The sequence below is a fragment of the Trachurus trachurus genome (assembly GCF_905171665.1).
Source record: "Trachurus trachurus genome assembly, chromosome: 12".
Taxonomy (NCBI): Eukaryota; Metazoa; Chordata; class Actinopteri; order Carangiformes; family Carangidae; genus Trachurus; species Trachurus trachurus.
In genome coordinates this window covers 15,220,648-15,234,373 of record NC_139908.1, presented here as the reverse complement: position 1 = coordinate 15,234,373, position 13,726 = coordinate 15,220,648, and the positions used below count along the sequence as shown (strand labels likewise).

Here is a 13,726-nt window from a genome sequence, read left to right as displayed (position 1 = left end):
CTTTGGGGTCAGGGGAGGGTGGGAGGCCCGGAGCCGCTCCCCGCTAACACTGGCTGAAGGTGGCCACACTCTGAAGGTGTGTGTAAATATAAATTACTGCTACTGTATAAATATTCTCTATTGCCACTTCACTTTTAGCTTGTTTGTGTGCTACAGGCTTGGGTAAATAAACAGAGCAGTATATGATTCATGATTGTTTAATGTAACTAGGAGTATTTTCTCTTAACAAAAGGTTATTTTATTCATCTAGAACCTCCTTAGTGTTTTAAAGAAGTCATATCAATATATTCCTGATTACAATATGCTGGGCTGAGATAAGCATGAAATGGTCATAATTAGTCATGTGAGGTCATGCAAAGTTAAAGATGAAATCAATAAAGACTTCTGGTTGATGATTAAACACATGTTTGTAAATGACCCTGATAAAAGGGCCAAGGTTTAGGCTCGGAAAAATGCTGAGTATATAAAGAAGCAGCCACGAGTGTGTGACAGGGACCTTGGTTCAACAATCTCACTCTGCAGCCATGGAGAGATTTACTGTACTAATATTTGTCCTTCTGGTTTCATGTATCTGCAGGACATTTGGTAAGTTCCAACAATCTTCTAAACTTTACATACTGTACATAATACCCTGACTGCTGTTTTCTGGTTGGACCAGCACAGAGTGAGTGTCTCTTTAAATTAAAGCAATCATAAGGAGGTATCTGAACATTTTCAGATATATATAAATTAATGTATAAAAAATACATTGTACACACACTGTGTAGGTTGAAAAAGAAATTATGAATCCATAAAACAAACACGTATTTCGATCTTAATTGATCATTTGTGTTGTGAAAATATATTTTCAAGTGTCATTAAATTCAGTGAAATAATTAGCTGTATGAATTGCAAATAAAACTGGTGGCACAATCCAGACTCCTCACTAAAGACCTTCTTCTTCTGGACAGGTCAGACATGTGAAGGAAGCTGTGGGGAAAACCTGAGCCTGTGTTCATGTCACCCGACATGTAAGTCTCTGGAGAGCTGCTGTGCGGACTATAGAGACTACTGTGTGGAAATCTCTCCATATTCTGGGAGCTCATTTGGTGGGACAGACATTACTGTACTTGAAGCAACCTTCAATAAAAGTTCCCATGTAGTATGCAGGTAAAAAAAAGCTTGGTTTTGCTTTATCTTTTATCTCCATATTCAAATGACTGACTATTTAATCTAAAATCTTGATACACTTTATAATCGCAGGTTTAACAATGAGACCGATACTGTTGGATATGTGGATGAGAACAGCAGAGGCCACTGCATCTCCCCACTGTTCTATCAAACAGGATGGATCCCTCTGGAAATCTCCTCAGATAATGGCACTACATTCAATAGAGTTGGATCGTGGCTTTCAGGTACTTTTATTTTCTGCAAATTCTCATGAAAGCACTTACTAAAAAACATCTCAACATGTAGTTTGATTCATTTGTTTTAAATGTGTTTCTGCAGTACATACTGGCAAGTTAGACTCTAAGTTCAAGGCGACTCTGGTCAACTCGACACAGTGGCAGTACTATGGCACACCCGACGTCGGAGGCATCCTTGAGATGACCTGGAACACCTCTTTGGTCCGAGCTGAGAGGGTCAACATCGAGCTCTGGGGATACAGGGAGACGGGTGAGTACGACCTCAGTTTCATGGCTCACATGATCATGATCATCACTTAAATTTGCAAAATGCTTCTCTGTAGGACATCCCTATTCATCCTCCTGGAGCGGGAAGTGGGAGTATCTGTACTCACTTGCAAAGGATCAGCCCAACAATGGTTCCTTCAGCTTTTTGCCCAAACCAGCAGAGAAGGGCTTTTCAAGCTGGGAGCTCGGCTCTCTGCGTGTCAGTCCCAGTTCCTACCCTGATGGCAAGTGGTATGTGTAGCACTGTCTATGTACTATAAATAAGAGTAACAACAGCTCTTGTGATTGATTATTTAAGTCAAAAGAGTCTAACAGCTGATATTTGTGATATTTAGGAACGTCCAGGCTGCATGGACTGAGGATCATGCTTTAGCTTGGCAGCTGGAGGAGAAGTTCAGACAGGACTCTGCAGCCTGGGCCCTGGATAAATGTTTAGCCTGGGACAAGCTGGAGAATGAGTTGCCCAACTTCCTCAATGAGATCATAGACTGCCCCTGCACCCTGGCTCAAGCCAGAGCAGACACCGGGAGGTTTCACGTAAGTGTGGCGCGCAACAAATTTAGGCTTTCTTGCAATCAATTGAAACTGCCTAGATATAAAGATTAAATGATTAAAAAACTAAATCAACATCCACATATAGGCCTTAAGAAAGTACAAACAACAGTCACAGACAGAATAAAGTTGTGTTAGAGACTGTCTTGGTAGATACATGTGCTAGAACTGTTAATACTAATGAATCAAAGCTGAAACTATGGGACAAAAACACACAGAATCAAATAATAAAATAATAGAATTAATAAACTAACTATCAGACAGAGACTTTGAGACAGCAGCTGAGTGGATTATACAAAATAAAAGAGTAATTTGCCCAAATGACTGAGTTTACCTGATCATGTAATCACAAATTAAAAACAAAACAAAACATGTATCTGGTGTGTTCATATTTGTGTGGGCCAGACATACAGCAGATCAGTAAAACACACACTTTAAGTCAAGGAGCTCTCTCTTAGCTCTTCATCTTAGATGAACACAGATCTAGTTGTGGTTTATGTTGTGAAGCATTTGGTTTGTTTACAGTCAGATGGTGGACAAGAAACTGAATAACCAAGTGGTTGATTTTGCTTCTTTAGAACTACAGTATGCATTTGAGAAATTACTTGGTTTAAAGTTTTACATGTCAAGTTCAAAGCACGAATCAGATTCAAACCAGAAATTGAGTTTATACCATTAAACTTATATCTAAACTTTTCATATTTCTCTCAGACCAATGTGAGTCTTGTTGTGTATGCATGAACTCAGTGTCAGTGTCGGCTCACAGAAGCTGTATCTCTCTCCTCAGACTGATTATGGCTGTGACATAGAGAAAGGGAGTGTGTGCACGTATCACCCTGGGAGTGTTCACTGTGTGAGGGCCATACAAGCCAGGTGAGTCCTTGATTGACACTGTAATTAACTTGTTGTTACGGCTGAGTGTCAACACAGATCTTTTATGAGTGCTGCTTTATTTTACAATCACAGACTGTTTGCTTATCCGTGATATTTGGCCAAGAGGCAACAACCTGTGTTAAATTGCCGACTGTAAGCAAAAACCAAATTACAATCACAAAATATTCACATGTCAGTGTAGTTGCATTATTATATTATTATTACTATTTATTGCCTAGAATTAAAATGTAGAGGATAAGAAAAGCATGTTCTTCATTCTCATGCTGCACTTTGTAGCCTTTGCCTGCCTTTTATTTTTTATCTCTTCACTTACCTATGACCTTCATGAGAAGCCCACGCTGACCATAACTACCTCACCCTGATGGAAGTATTATTAGCAGTAAATACCATCCTTATCTTCTGTGCACTCACACACATATATACTTTATGTCATCTAGACATGCTTAAACTGATTTATGAAGGCTATGAGTAAAGGCTAATGGAGCCATTTGGACAAATAGCAGATAATCATTACTGTACATACTCAAATATATGTGTTATATATAAGTTGAATGATATGAGTTAAAACTTTGATGTTACAGTGGAGTTAATGTGAAAAATACAGATGTATGCATTTTTTACATATTGAAATATCCCAACAATATTGGAATTGAATTGAATATTTACATATATTGAAATTAACCTTATTTTACATACAAAAATAATGTAATTCCCATGCATGAACTTTATGTTTTTAGCATATATTAAAATGATTGGTAACACTTTACTTGATGCCTATCTCTATAACGCATTATAACCATATTATACCACTCTAAGGGGTTGTCGTCCCTCCGCTTCGCGTCGGGCCGAACAACGCCCCTTAGCCGTGGTATAATGAGCATATACCACGGCCTGTCGTGATATATTGCTTAACTATACCATACTAAAGTGTTGTGCTTATTGTTATAAAGCCTTATCAAAATGTATGAATGTTTATAATGATAGTTATACACGTTTATAAGCCAATTACAACACATTATAACTATATTTATAATGCATTATCGATGTGGGCATTGTCAACGAGTTACTAACAATTATAACGTATTATAATACCTGACCTTATAAATCATGATAAAATGCTTTATAGTGTGTTACGATTATTGTTATAAAGCATTATGATCATTTATGAGTGTTTATAACTGTAGTTATACAGTTTTTCAAAGGAGGTTAAATCGAAAGGCTGGGACTGGTCGGACCAGTCCCAGCCTGGTCAGCTGCGTACATGAACTGATGAAGCCTCTTGGATGAGAGGTGAAACGTCTTCCTAGACAAAAAACTAAGTCCAGTTGCTTTCGATTTAACCTCCTTTGAAATACTATGACCTGGACAAATGAGAATATGCACCGGCTTATTGTAGTTATACAGTGCTATAACTGCATTATGACTCATTATATTATTATTAGGTTATAATGCGTTACAGAGATAGGCGTCAAGTAAAGTGTTACCAACTTATTATTGTAGGTTCATGTCAGCAGCCACACAGAGCTGCTAACATGGCTGTTTAAAATGCTTTCACATGTTTTGGTCACAGTTCACAGTTGTGATTGACACTGTGTTTTTGGAAATGCGTCAACAGTCCTGAGTACGCAGCAGGACAACAGTGTTGTTATGACAGCACCGGAGCTCAGGTCTTGACAGCAGACTCGATCGGAGGCAGCACCCCGGACAGAGCACACGACTGGGGCTCCCCTCCCTACAGGAGACCTCCTCGGATTCCCGGGCAGTCCCACTGGGTCTACGATGTCCTCAGCTTCTACTACTGCTGCCTGTGGTCAGACAACTGCAACTACTACTTCAAACACAGGCCCTCCAGTGACTGCAGGCGCTACCACTCCCCCAGCTCAGGTGAGGGAAACGTCAACCACACGACATGTGATTTGCTTTCTCAGGTTATTATTTGTTGTAAGTCATAATGTTTTATATGCACGTCCAGCTGTGGTGTTTGGAGATCCCCACTTCATCACATTTGATGGTGTCAGCTACTCCTTCAACGGCAAAGGGGAGTACACTTTGGTGAAGTCTACACTGACAAATCTGGCAGTCCAGGGCAGAACAGAACCTGTGAACGGTGAGCCACACTCTTTTCCATCTTCCTCAATAATCATCACTCAAATGCTGCACCTAAAGAGTAATAACCTGCATACAGTATCTACTTGTAAAATACACACCGCTTGTGACATGTTGCAACAGTTTCTTTTCCCAACTTTCCGCTTCTTTTACTATCAGAAACAATAAAAGCGACAATGTTATCATCCGTGGCCATGAAGGAAGAAGCCTCTGATGTTGTCGAGGTGCGGCTCAACGGCGATCACAGCAGCCTCCAAGTGTTGCAGAATCAAAAAACCCTCTCCTTCACTGAGCAGAGCTGGATGGACCTGCACGGTGAGACCCCCCGACTCTCCTTTATGATTTGACTTTTCATGACATTTTGTGACATTGTGATCAGCCTTATCTGGGTGTGAAGTTAGCGTAAAGAGAACAAGAACAGATACAGGCCCAATCTTGGATCTCTTGAAAACCTCAAGAAACATTGGAGGCCTGCTTCTGGCCCCATCACATTATAAACCAGGCCAAATTATGCCATAGGAAGTTCAGTTTTTCTTCTTCTGGTTGATGAGTCACCATCCGCCTCTCTTTCCTTTCAACTCTTCCTGTTGCTTTGTATCACGTGGCCACATCTTATAGCCCTGAAACACACACAAATTCAAATCTCTTAACATTAAGAGACTGTATTCAAATGATTCAGGTAGGGAAAAAAACCCTGTATTTGATTTAATAGATTCTTTGGTGCTATCATCCTGATGCCAATGTTATTATTATCGTATATTTTCTTAGTCTTCTCAAAAAGTTAGCTCTTGATGTAATCTGGTTATGACTTTACTTTAATCAAATCCCTCCTCCAGGTGTGTTTGTGTTTTCTCCTACTCCGTCAAATGTGACCGTGATGTTCCCCTCTGGAGCCGGGGTGGAAGTGCGACTGAGAGAAGGAACCATGACAACAACTGTGCTCTTGCCAGAGTTGTTCAAAGACAGAACTCTGGGATTGTTGGGACAGATGAACGGGGACGCCAGCGACGACCTCGTCCTCAGCAACGGTCAACTTGTGCAGAACCTCAGCAATCCAGAGGAGCTGTTCAGCTTCGGGGCAAGCTGTAAGAAATCAATAAAACCTCTGATTATTGGCTCAAAATGTGATGTAATGTGAACCTATGTTTTATGTGAGGTTCACATGTGAAAATACACAGAAAATCATATTAATTCACTGAGAATTGTGAGATTAAAATATAAAAAAAATCACTGAAATAAATCAAAGTCAACCGACCAATTTATTATGTGAAATGGTAGGATAGCTGCCAATAGCTATCAATAAAACAACTTTGTTGTAAAAGAGAAAAGTCAGGACTTTGGGCATGTTGACTTCAGTTACTTATCAGTCACAGTTGACAGTATCTTGACTGTGAGTCAGGAAGCTTTTAAAACTGGTCGCAAAAGTTGAAGGTCCTTTTGCTCATTTCTTTGTCGTTCTGCTTCCTGCTACAGACATGTCCTCTTCATATTAACCTTCCATAGTGGGAAAACATATTTATCTTTTATTATTTCCATGCAGGTTCTTGTTGCATAGTTGATATCTATCTTGTTTTATGAAATGTTAGTCACATTTTTACTTAAAATTCAGTATTTTTAATGATGTGTAGTAATTGTTCATCTTTCTTTTTGTCTTACAGGGGCTGTATACAACAGATCTGCCTTGTTCACATATGATTCTGAATATCTGCTGGACACATATTTTCATGCTCCCAGACATGACCACACTTTTATTCCAGTCTTCTTAGTCCCCGATAGTCCAGATGATCCACTGGACGGTCAGGCAGATAAGATATGCTCTGGAGAGGGATCTGAGTTCTGTAGGTATGTGATCAAACAAACTACAATGACATCTGCAGATAAGCCCATAATTAAATAAACAAATCTTTATTGTAATCAGGCAAAATTACCTTGACAATGTCCCTGCGATGTCATCCTGGTTGTCTTGACTCCAGATTTATCATCTAACCAGGCAAATAGTCCATAATAAAGAATAGTTTATAAAGCTCGACCCACACATGAACAAAATATCATGATATCTTGTTTTCAAATGACTCAATTTGTCACTTGATGGAAAATCTTCTCATTTGAATTTTCAATGAAATCATTTTTTGACGACTACAGCTATGTCTCTCATCATTCCCTCTCTACTGTAGGTACGACATACTGGTGGGCCGTAGTCCAAGAATGGGAAATGCCACTAGGGCGTCTTTCCAGAGTCACATTTCTCTTGTGGACGATCTAAAGCCAGGTCAGTGTACAGTATGTGAGGGGAAAAGTCTAGCTCTATCTATAAGATTTGGTATTTGGTTTCACACTGTCACTTGTTGTTATTCTGCACAGTGATATCCTGTGGCTGGCTTGCACCACCAAGTAATGGGAAGAAGGAGGGGACAACATATTTACAAGGAGCTAAAGTTCAATTTTCCTGTGACGATGGCTACACTCTCAAAGGATCAACAGAGCGGATGTGCCAGGAGAACGGCCTGTGGTCTGGAGAGGAGACGAGCTGCGTGACTCCCAGTATGCATAAATGAACAAAATCAGTCCTGTCCAATGATTTTTTATCTTCACAAATCATGTGTGTGTGTGTGTGTGTGTGTGTGTGTGTGTGTGTGTGTGTGTGTGTGTGTGTGTGTGTGTGTGTGTGTGTGTGTGTGTGTGTGTGTGTGTGTGTGTGTGTGTGTGTGTGTGTGTGTGTGGGAGCATGCTGACCCATCCTATCAGCTCTGAAGTGTTGAAATGGACAGAAAATAAAGTCACTTTCATGACCTTTTTAACTTCAGTGTTTCTACTTAGAACTACTGACTATTGATTCAAGTATAAATGCATACAGCAAATTAGAAATTTAAACAGTTTAGAAATACGATACCTCCACTGAATATCCATCATCCATTCACTTAGACCTGTGATTCAGTCTCTCTTTCAGGTTTTCTAGGTTAGTCAAAGCAGCCATTGCCACCTTATTAGGACATTAACATATTATCAATCATTTCTGTTGAGGTTTAATTACAATCCTCTGATAAACACACCTCTTCACAGAAACAGATCAGGCCTGTTTGGAGAGATTTTCTTTTTTTTCTCCATTTGTTTAGGTTTAAACTTTCAGTGATCAATTGTACGAGCCATCAGCCTGTGGTGGTGAAACTGTTTTTTCAGCTTAACCCTTGATTGTGCTAAACAAAAAGTTGAAGGATTACTATTATAGTTCATCCACTGAAGAAAAAAGATGTTCATGGTGACCCATCAAGTAGTTTTTGATGACATGTACAACAACAAAATTGATAATCTGTCTAACTGGTCCGCTTTAGTATTTCAATCTGAACCAATCAACCCACAGGCTGATCAGATTGGAAGGACATTGCCACCAGTAGTGGCAAACAGCTGGCATGGCTGAACTATCCAGGAGAGACAGTGGAGTAAAAGTGCATTTATCCAATATGTGACAAAGTTGGGCAAGAGAACAATCACACAACTAAAACATCTTAGATCTTAGATCAAGCTTTGAGGGTCCTGGTGGTCTAGATGTCACCAGTTTGATTCTGGTTAAGGCAAAAGGCAAATTCCATAAATCCAATCAAACCTGCTTGATCTTAATACTGTAAATGGTTTTGATTGTATTAAGATCTGCTGTGGTTTAAAAACAACTCTGTTACTTTTCAGCTAATATCACAGGAATTGTGGTCGGTTCAGTCATCGGAGGAGCCACGCTCATTCTTATTATAACAGCAATCGTTCTCGCTGCCAAGAAACAGAAAAGGTTCGGTGAAGTATAGAATCTAAAATGAATCCACTCACTTTGACACAATGTTTGAAGAATGACAGTTTTTTTTAATAGTTTCCTGCTATGAAATGATAATTATTTTTTTCTCTTCCTCTTCTTTTTTTTTCTCATTTCAGAAAAGCGAGGAGCGAGGAGATACAAAAAAGTGAGGCCTTCTAAGCACAACGTTTTCTCGACTGTAAAACTGTGCAAGCATTTCTTCCAACAACGAAAAACTTTGATACACACATTGAAACATCATACAGTTGAGCAAAGTCCATGCCCAGCTAAAGAGTAACATCTCTTGCCACTCACTGTAACTAGTTAAGCACTCCATTATTATTAAAGTCATAGACACTGAGGAAAAAAGCTGTGATGTATGTACTGTTGTGTATTGTCCTCAAGTGCTTTTGTTAAACTCCTTATATTTAAATTTGCTGGACAATAAAGTTATTCTAATACAACCATTTTCAGCTTCACATCTGTGTCAATTAATGACTCTTGTTAGTGTTACTGATCTGAAAGCAGATTCCTGCTATTTATGGAGCATATTCATACTTTAGGATTTTTTCCCCTTAATCTGAGGATTATGATTAATAACAGAGAAAGGATATCCATAGCAATTATTACAAGAATCTTAATCTCATCCTTGTTTGTTAGTACTTTTGGAATTTAAGAGCTTAACCTCTATATTTTGCCTCTATTATTCAAATTGAACCAGAATTTGGGGAAATGTTTCTCTTAGAAGTGACAATAACTCATAAACATGAAGAGGAAAAAACTGCTGGTCCAGTTTAAAGATTATAGTTACTTTCCATTGTTATGTAAAGTAGTAAAGTGCAAAGTACACAGACACTAGTTTGCCATAATGACAACATGCAGTGGTGTGGCTGAACCGATGACCTCACTCTCCTCACCTTTATGTAAAGATATCTTCTTTTTAGAACCTCAATTTGTAACCATAAAGGTCCGGCATATTTACTTTGCACCCCGCGCACTAATGATAGGATTTATGGCCTCACTAATGGGCTTTTCATCAGATACCAAGGCACTATATGAAAGCAAATGTTATCATGTTAAGAGGAGTTAAGTAATGTTATCAGGAGTTGAGCACTAATAAAAAACAGGAGGTTTGGTTGACTAGACCTGTTGTGTCCACATACTTTTACCTCCTCTTGGTGATAATGTAACTGGATAAGACAATACAATGGCATCACTGTAAGTATTATAGTTAATTGCTTGATGATGCTGTATGTCCGCCATGTGTTGCTCCAGTTGACACCATTGACCAATGTTTCGGATGAGCGCTGGTGGAAAGGCAACAGATATTGCCTCAGTGATACATATCATTCCTCTCTGATGGTGAATAGCTCATTGATTTATTTCTCTACAGCTCGTTTCATTATTTGTACAACATAACACCCATGAGGATGTAGCTCGACAAATTCCTCACCACCCCTCCACTGCGTCAGTCCTTCAATCCATCACATTGTCCTGGATGTAAACACGTCCTCATCCTTAAAATATTGAATAGTTTGTCCCCAACACTGATCACATGATAATGTTTGTTTGGTCTCCAGTTTTTTCTTCCTTCTTGGGTTTAGAAACTGGCTTTAACTCCTGGAGTTGTTTACTGTGTGACTCTGAATGTACGTGCTGTTCCCTCACATAACACAAGGCCGTGATTTCTATGGACAAAGAGCACCAGTATGTGACAAGACTGCAGAGGCCACTGCTGAATAGGCTGTCCGCTTGCTGCTTCCAGAGTCATTCACCAACAACTTGCCACAGACACTCCAGAGATATAAATACAAATAATTAGCATTATCCACCTCAGGGTCCAGGGCAACGGAGGAGCAACATCCCAGATCATCAGGACATACCAGGATGCTCTCATCCCTTAGATCACACTTACTGCTGGACAAGTGTTGAATCAGCTGGGTATATAAAGTGTGTGAGTGGAGGATTACCGATGCCAAATCAGCCTTTTTCTCAAAACCTCGTGCTCACTTTCTGTTGAGAATAAAAATACAGCTGCCCTATTGTTTAATGTCCCGGTCATCAATCTAGACTTGCTTGTCAGGGTGGAGCTACAGACTTTGCAGTTTCAACATCAGTCTCCCTCATTCTGAGCTTACTCTCAAGGGAGATGGGTGAACAAAATAAAACATTATCTCGTCCCATTTTCCGTCGAGATGTCAGCTGGGATCCCTTCCCAAACTGGACTCAGCCGAGCCGCATCTTCGCGCAGGACTTTGGCCTCCCTCCTTTCCTGGAACCCAGTGATCTGGACTGGCTAGACTGGGCGAAGAAGAGAATGGCATCTTTCTCGTGGCCAGCGTACGCACAAACCCCCCTCCTGCCTCCGCTGAGAGGTCAGAATGAAAAGGACCTGAAACAAGTCACAAGCGGAGTGTCGGAGATCCAGACGGGGCAACACAGCTGGAGGATCAACCTGGATGTCAATCACTTCTCACCTGAGGAGATTGCAATCACAACCAAGGAGGGCTATCTGCAAATATCAGGTACTGCACAAGCTTCTTTGATACATGTAAAAACATCCAAATTTACAGTATTATAAACAATGTATTTTTCTCACTTTTTCTGTTTTTCATATCAAGGAAATCATGAAGAAAGGCAAGATGAGCATGGATTAGTTTCAAGATGCTTCACCCGCAAATATAAGTAGGTCATCTCTGAATATATGAAGAATATGGGGAGGGTTACTGGGTTATCACTGTTTTGATTGCAGTGTACTCTATAAATAACACCACTAAAGCAAATAAACCAGTGGTTCCCAACCTTTTTTGGCTTGTGACCCCATTTTGACATCACAAATTTTGGGTGATCCTGTCATTCAAGATATACCAGCTCAGATATTTTTATATACTGCATTTTATTTGAACTCAATTTATATTCGATAAAGTAAAAGTATAGAATACAGTTGTTTAAGATTGTCTGTGGTGTTTTTAATTATAATTTAAAAAAGAATAATAATTAGTTACAAAACATTTTCATCAGTAATTTTTGTTAATCAATTACTAGACATTTCAGGCGACCCCATTTGAATTCCAGGTGACCCCACATGGAGCCCCGACCCCAAGGTTGAAAAACACTGAAATAAACACTAAACTTTAATAAGGTCAGAGGTCAGTGAAGACACATGATGATGATAAAGTATCATGGAGCAACAGGCTGCCTCATCACGAAGAGCCCAGCTACATGCTATGACTTCATTTAGCTTGTGTTGACATGTTGGTTGCTGATAAGTAACTGTCTTCATTATGTTCAAGGTTGCCACAGGGGGTGGACCTGCAGCACATCAGCTCATCATTGTCTGGTGATGGAGTCCTGTCCGTAGAGGCTCCTGTTCCCGGGACGTCCACCGGCACCCCGGCCAATAACGAGCTTGTCATACCCGTTCAGACCAGACAGAGGCAGGACGGTGAAAAGTGAAACCAGCTGAGCAGAACTTGAAACTAGACTCAGATGTAGCTCGCGTTGTAGCAACCTTTGTAGCACTGACATTTAAAATGAAAAAAAAAAAAAAAAAAAAGTAAAGTTTGTTACAGCTAACTTAGAGATTTACTGTAACAACAACAGGCATGTTTTTCAGAGATACTGTGTGCTACTCTAATGCATGATCACCGCTACAGCACCATGCCACGTAGTTACTTTTGGTTTTAAAATGAAATGCAAACTCATCAAAGTAAAACAGAACTGACTTTGAAAGTGAGGAATGAGGAAGGAATCATTTTTGCATGGCATGGCATTTCAAACAGAACAGGGTTGGTAGCAATGTCATCACATCTTCTGTATAACAGGGAAGAATAGTGACAATGAAGATGTCATATGATCTTCAACAAATGTATTAAACAGCTCCTGCCATATGAATAAAAAGATTGTAATTTTCACAATTTATATGCAGATAATCGGACTAGTAGGAACCTGTTTAATAATTGTTGGGCTATTTGTTCATCCATTGCTTGTTTTTCTGGTGTCAGTTTATTTACTCATATAAACAGTTTATCTCAATGACAACATAATCAGCCACTTACCACTCATCTGTCAGATGCATATTTTAAAATCACTTTGCATGTGGTGAAGTTTGTAAATGTGGTGGCAAATGTCAAAGGAAAGTGAAGCTGAAAAATGCCTATAGATGAACGAAATAATAGTTTTTGTAAAGTTGCAAGGGTTGAGAGTGAATCGTGCTGAGTTCGTCTGATGAAGACCACACCATTCAAAAGTAAGCAGTGACATCTAGTGTTTACATAGAGTACTGCACTAAGTTATTGTTTATGTCCTATATTCCATCACATGGATTAATGCTGTAATGAAAAAAATAATACAGAAGGTATGATAAAACACAGTGTGGCTTGTTTGAACTGATGATTACTTGTTCACTTTCTTGGCATCGTTTGTTGATTATCCAACGAGTGGTCATGAAGTGATGATGTTTTGATTGAATTTTATCCTCTGTTAAAGAATGGTTATCTGCTCATTTGTCCATGTTTAGAGACAGTAAGACAAAAGGTTAGACGTTGCTCTAACCATGTGACCATCTGTGGCCAAAGTTTCATTGTTCTTTCACCTCTTCCCTTGATGTGTCAGTTTAAATAGAGGAGAACTTAAAATATTGTGCAATCACCATGGACAATAGCTATGGCCAAAGTGCCAACAATCTCCAATTACAATGGCTCTGGGCAAATTCATTCAT

At 39.5% G+C, this 13,726-nt stretch overlaps 2 protein-coding genes across 2 annotated transcripts; both read left to right on the top strand.

The window, feature by feature from the left end:
* Positions 1-501: 501 nt before the first annotated feature.
* On the top strand, positions 502-9,269 carry LOC310994440 (sushi domain-containing protein 2-like). The gene is made up of 16 exons (XM_083983143.1): positions 502-585; positions 951-1,149; positions 1,243-1,394; positions 1,489-1,656; positions 1,730-1,904; positions 2,009-2,210; positions 3,013-3,098; positions 4,735-5,003; positions 5,092-5,226; positions 5,385-5,540; positions 6,062-6,310; positions 6,884-7,067; positions 7,400-7,494; positions 7,587-7,766; positions 8,907-9,003; positions 9,144-9,269. Exons 1-16 carry the CDS (start codon positions 525-527, stop codon positions 9,184-9,186), a joined length of 2,451 nt encoding a protein of 816 aa, XP_083839269.1. The 5' UTR covers positions 502-524; the 3' UTR covers positions 9,187-9,269.
* Positions 9,270-11,155: 1,886 nt separating this feature from the next.
* On the top strand, positions 11,156-12,462 carry LOC310994340 (heat shock protein beta-1-like; the record flags this gene model as incomplete). Its single annotated transcript, XM_083982989.1, has 3 exons — positions 11,156-11,531; positions 11,628-11,691; positions 12,300-12,462. The coding sequence occupies 3 exons, from the start codon at positions 11,156-11,158 to the stop codon at positions 12,460-12,462; spliced, it is 603 nt and encodes a 200-aa protein (XP_083839115.1).
* Between the last annotated feature and the right edge of the window lie 1,264 nt (positions 12,463-13,726).

Excerpts from the sequence above, each read along its gene's own strand:
- LOC310994440 (XM_083983143.1), top strand. The coding sequence starts at position 525 with ATGGAGAGATTTACTGTACTAATATTTGTCCTTCTGGTTTCATGTATC. Across the intron at positions 5,227-5,384 it reads CAGAACAGAACCTGTGAACG|AAACAATAAAAGCGACAATG; the intron begins GTGAGCCACACT and ends TTTTACTATCAG. Across the intron at positions 6,311-6,883 it reads GTTCAGCTTCGGGGCAAGCT|GGGCTGTATACAACAGATCT; the intron begins GTAAGAAATCAA and ends TTTGTCTTACAG.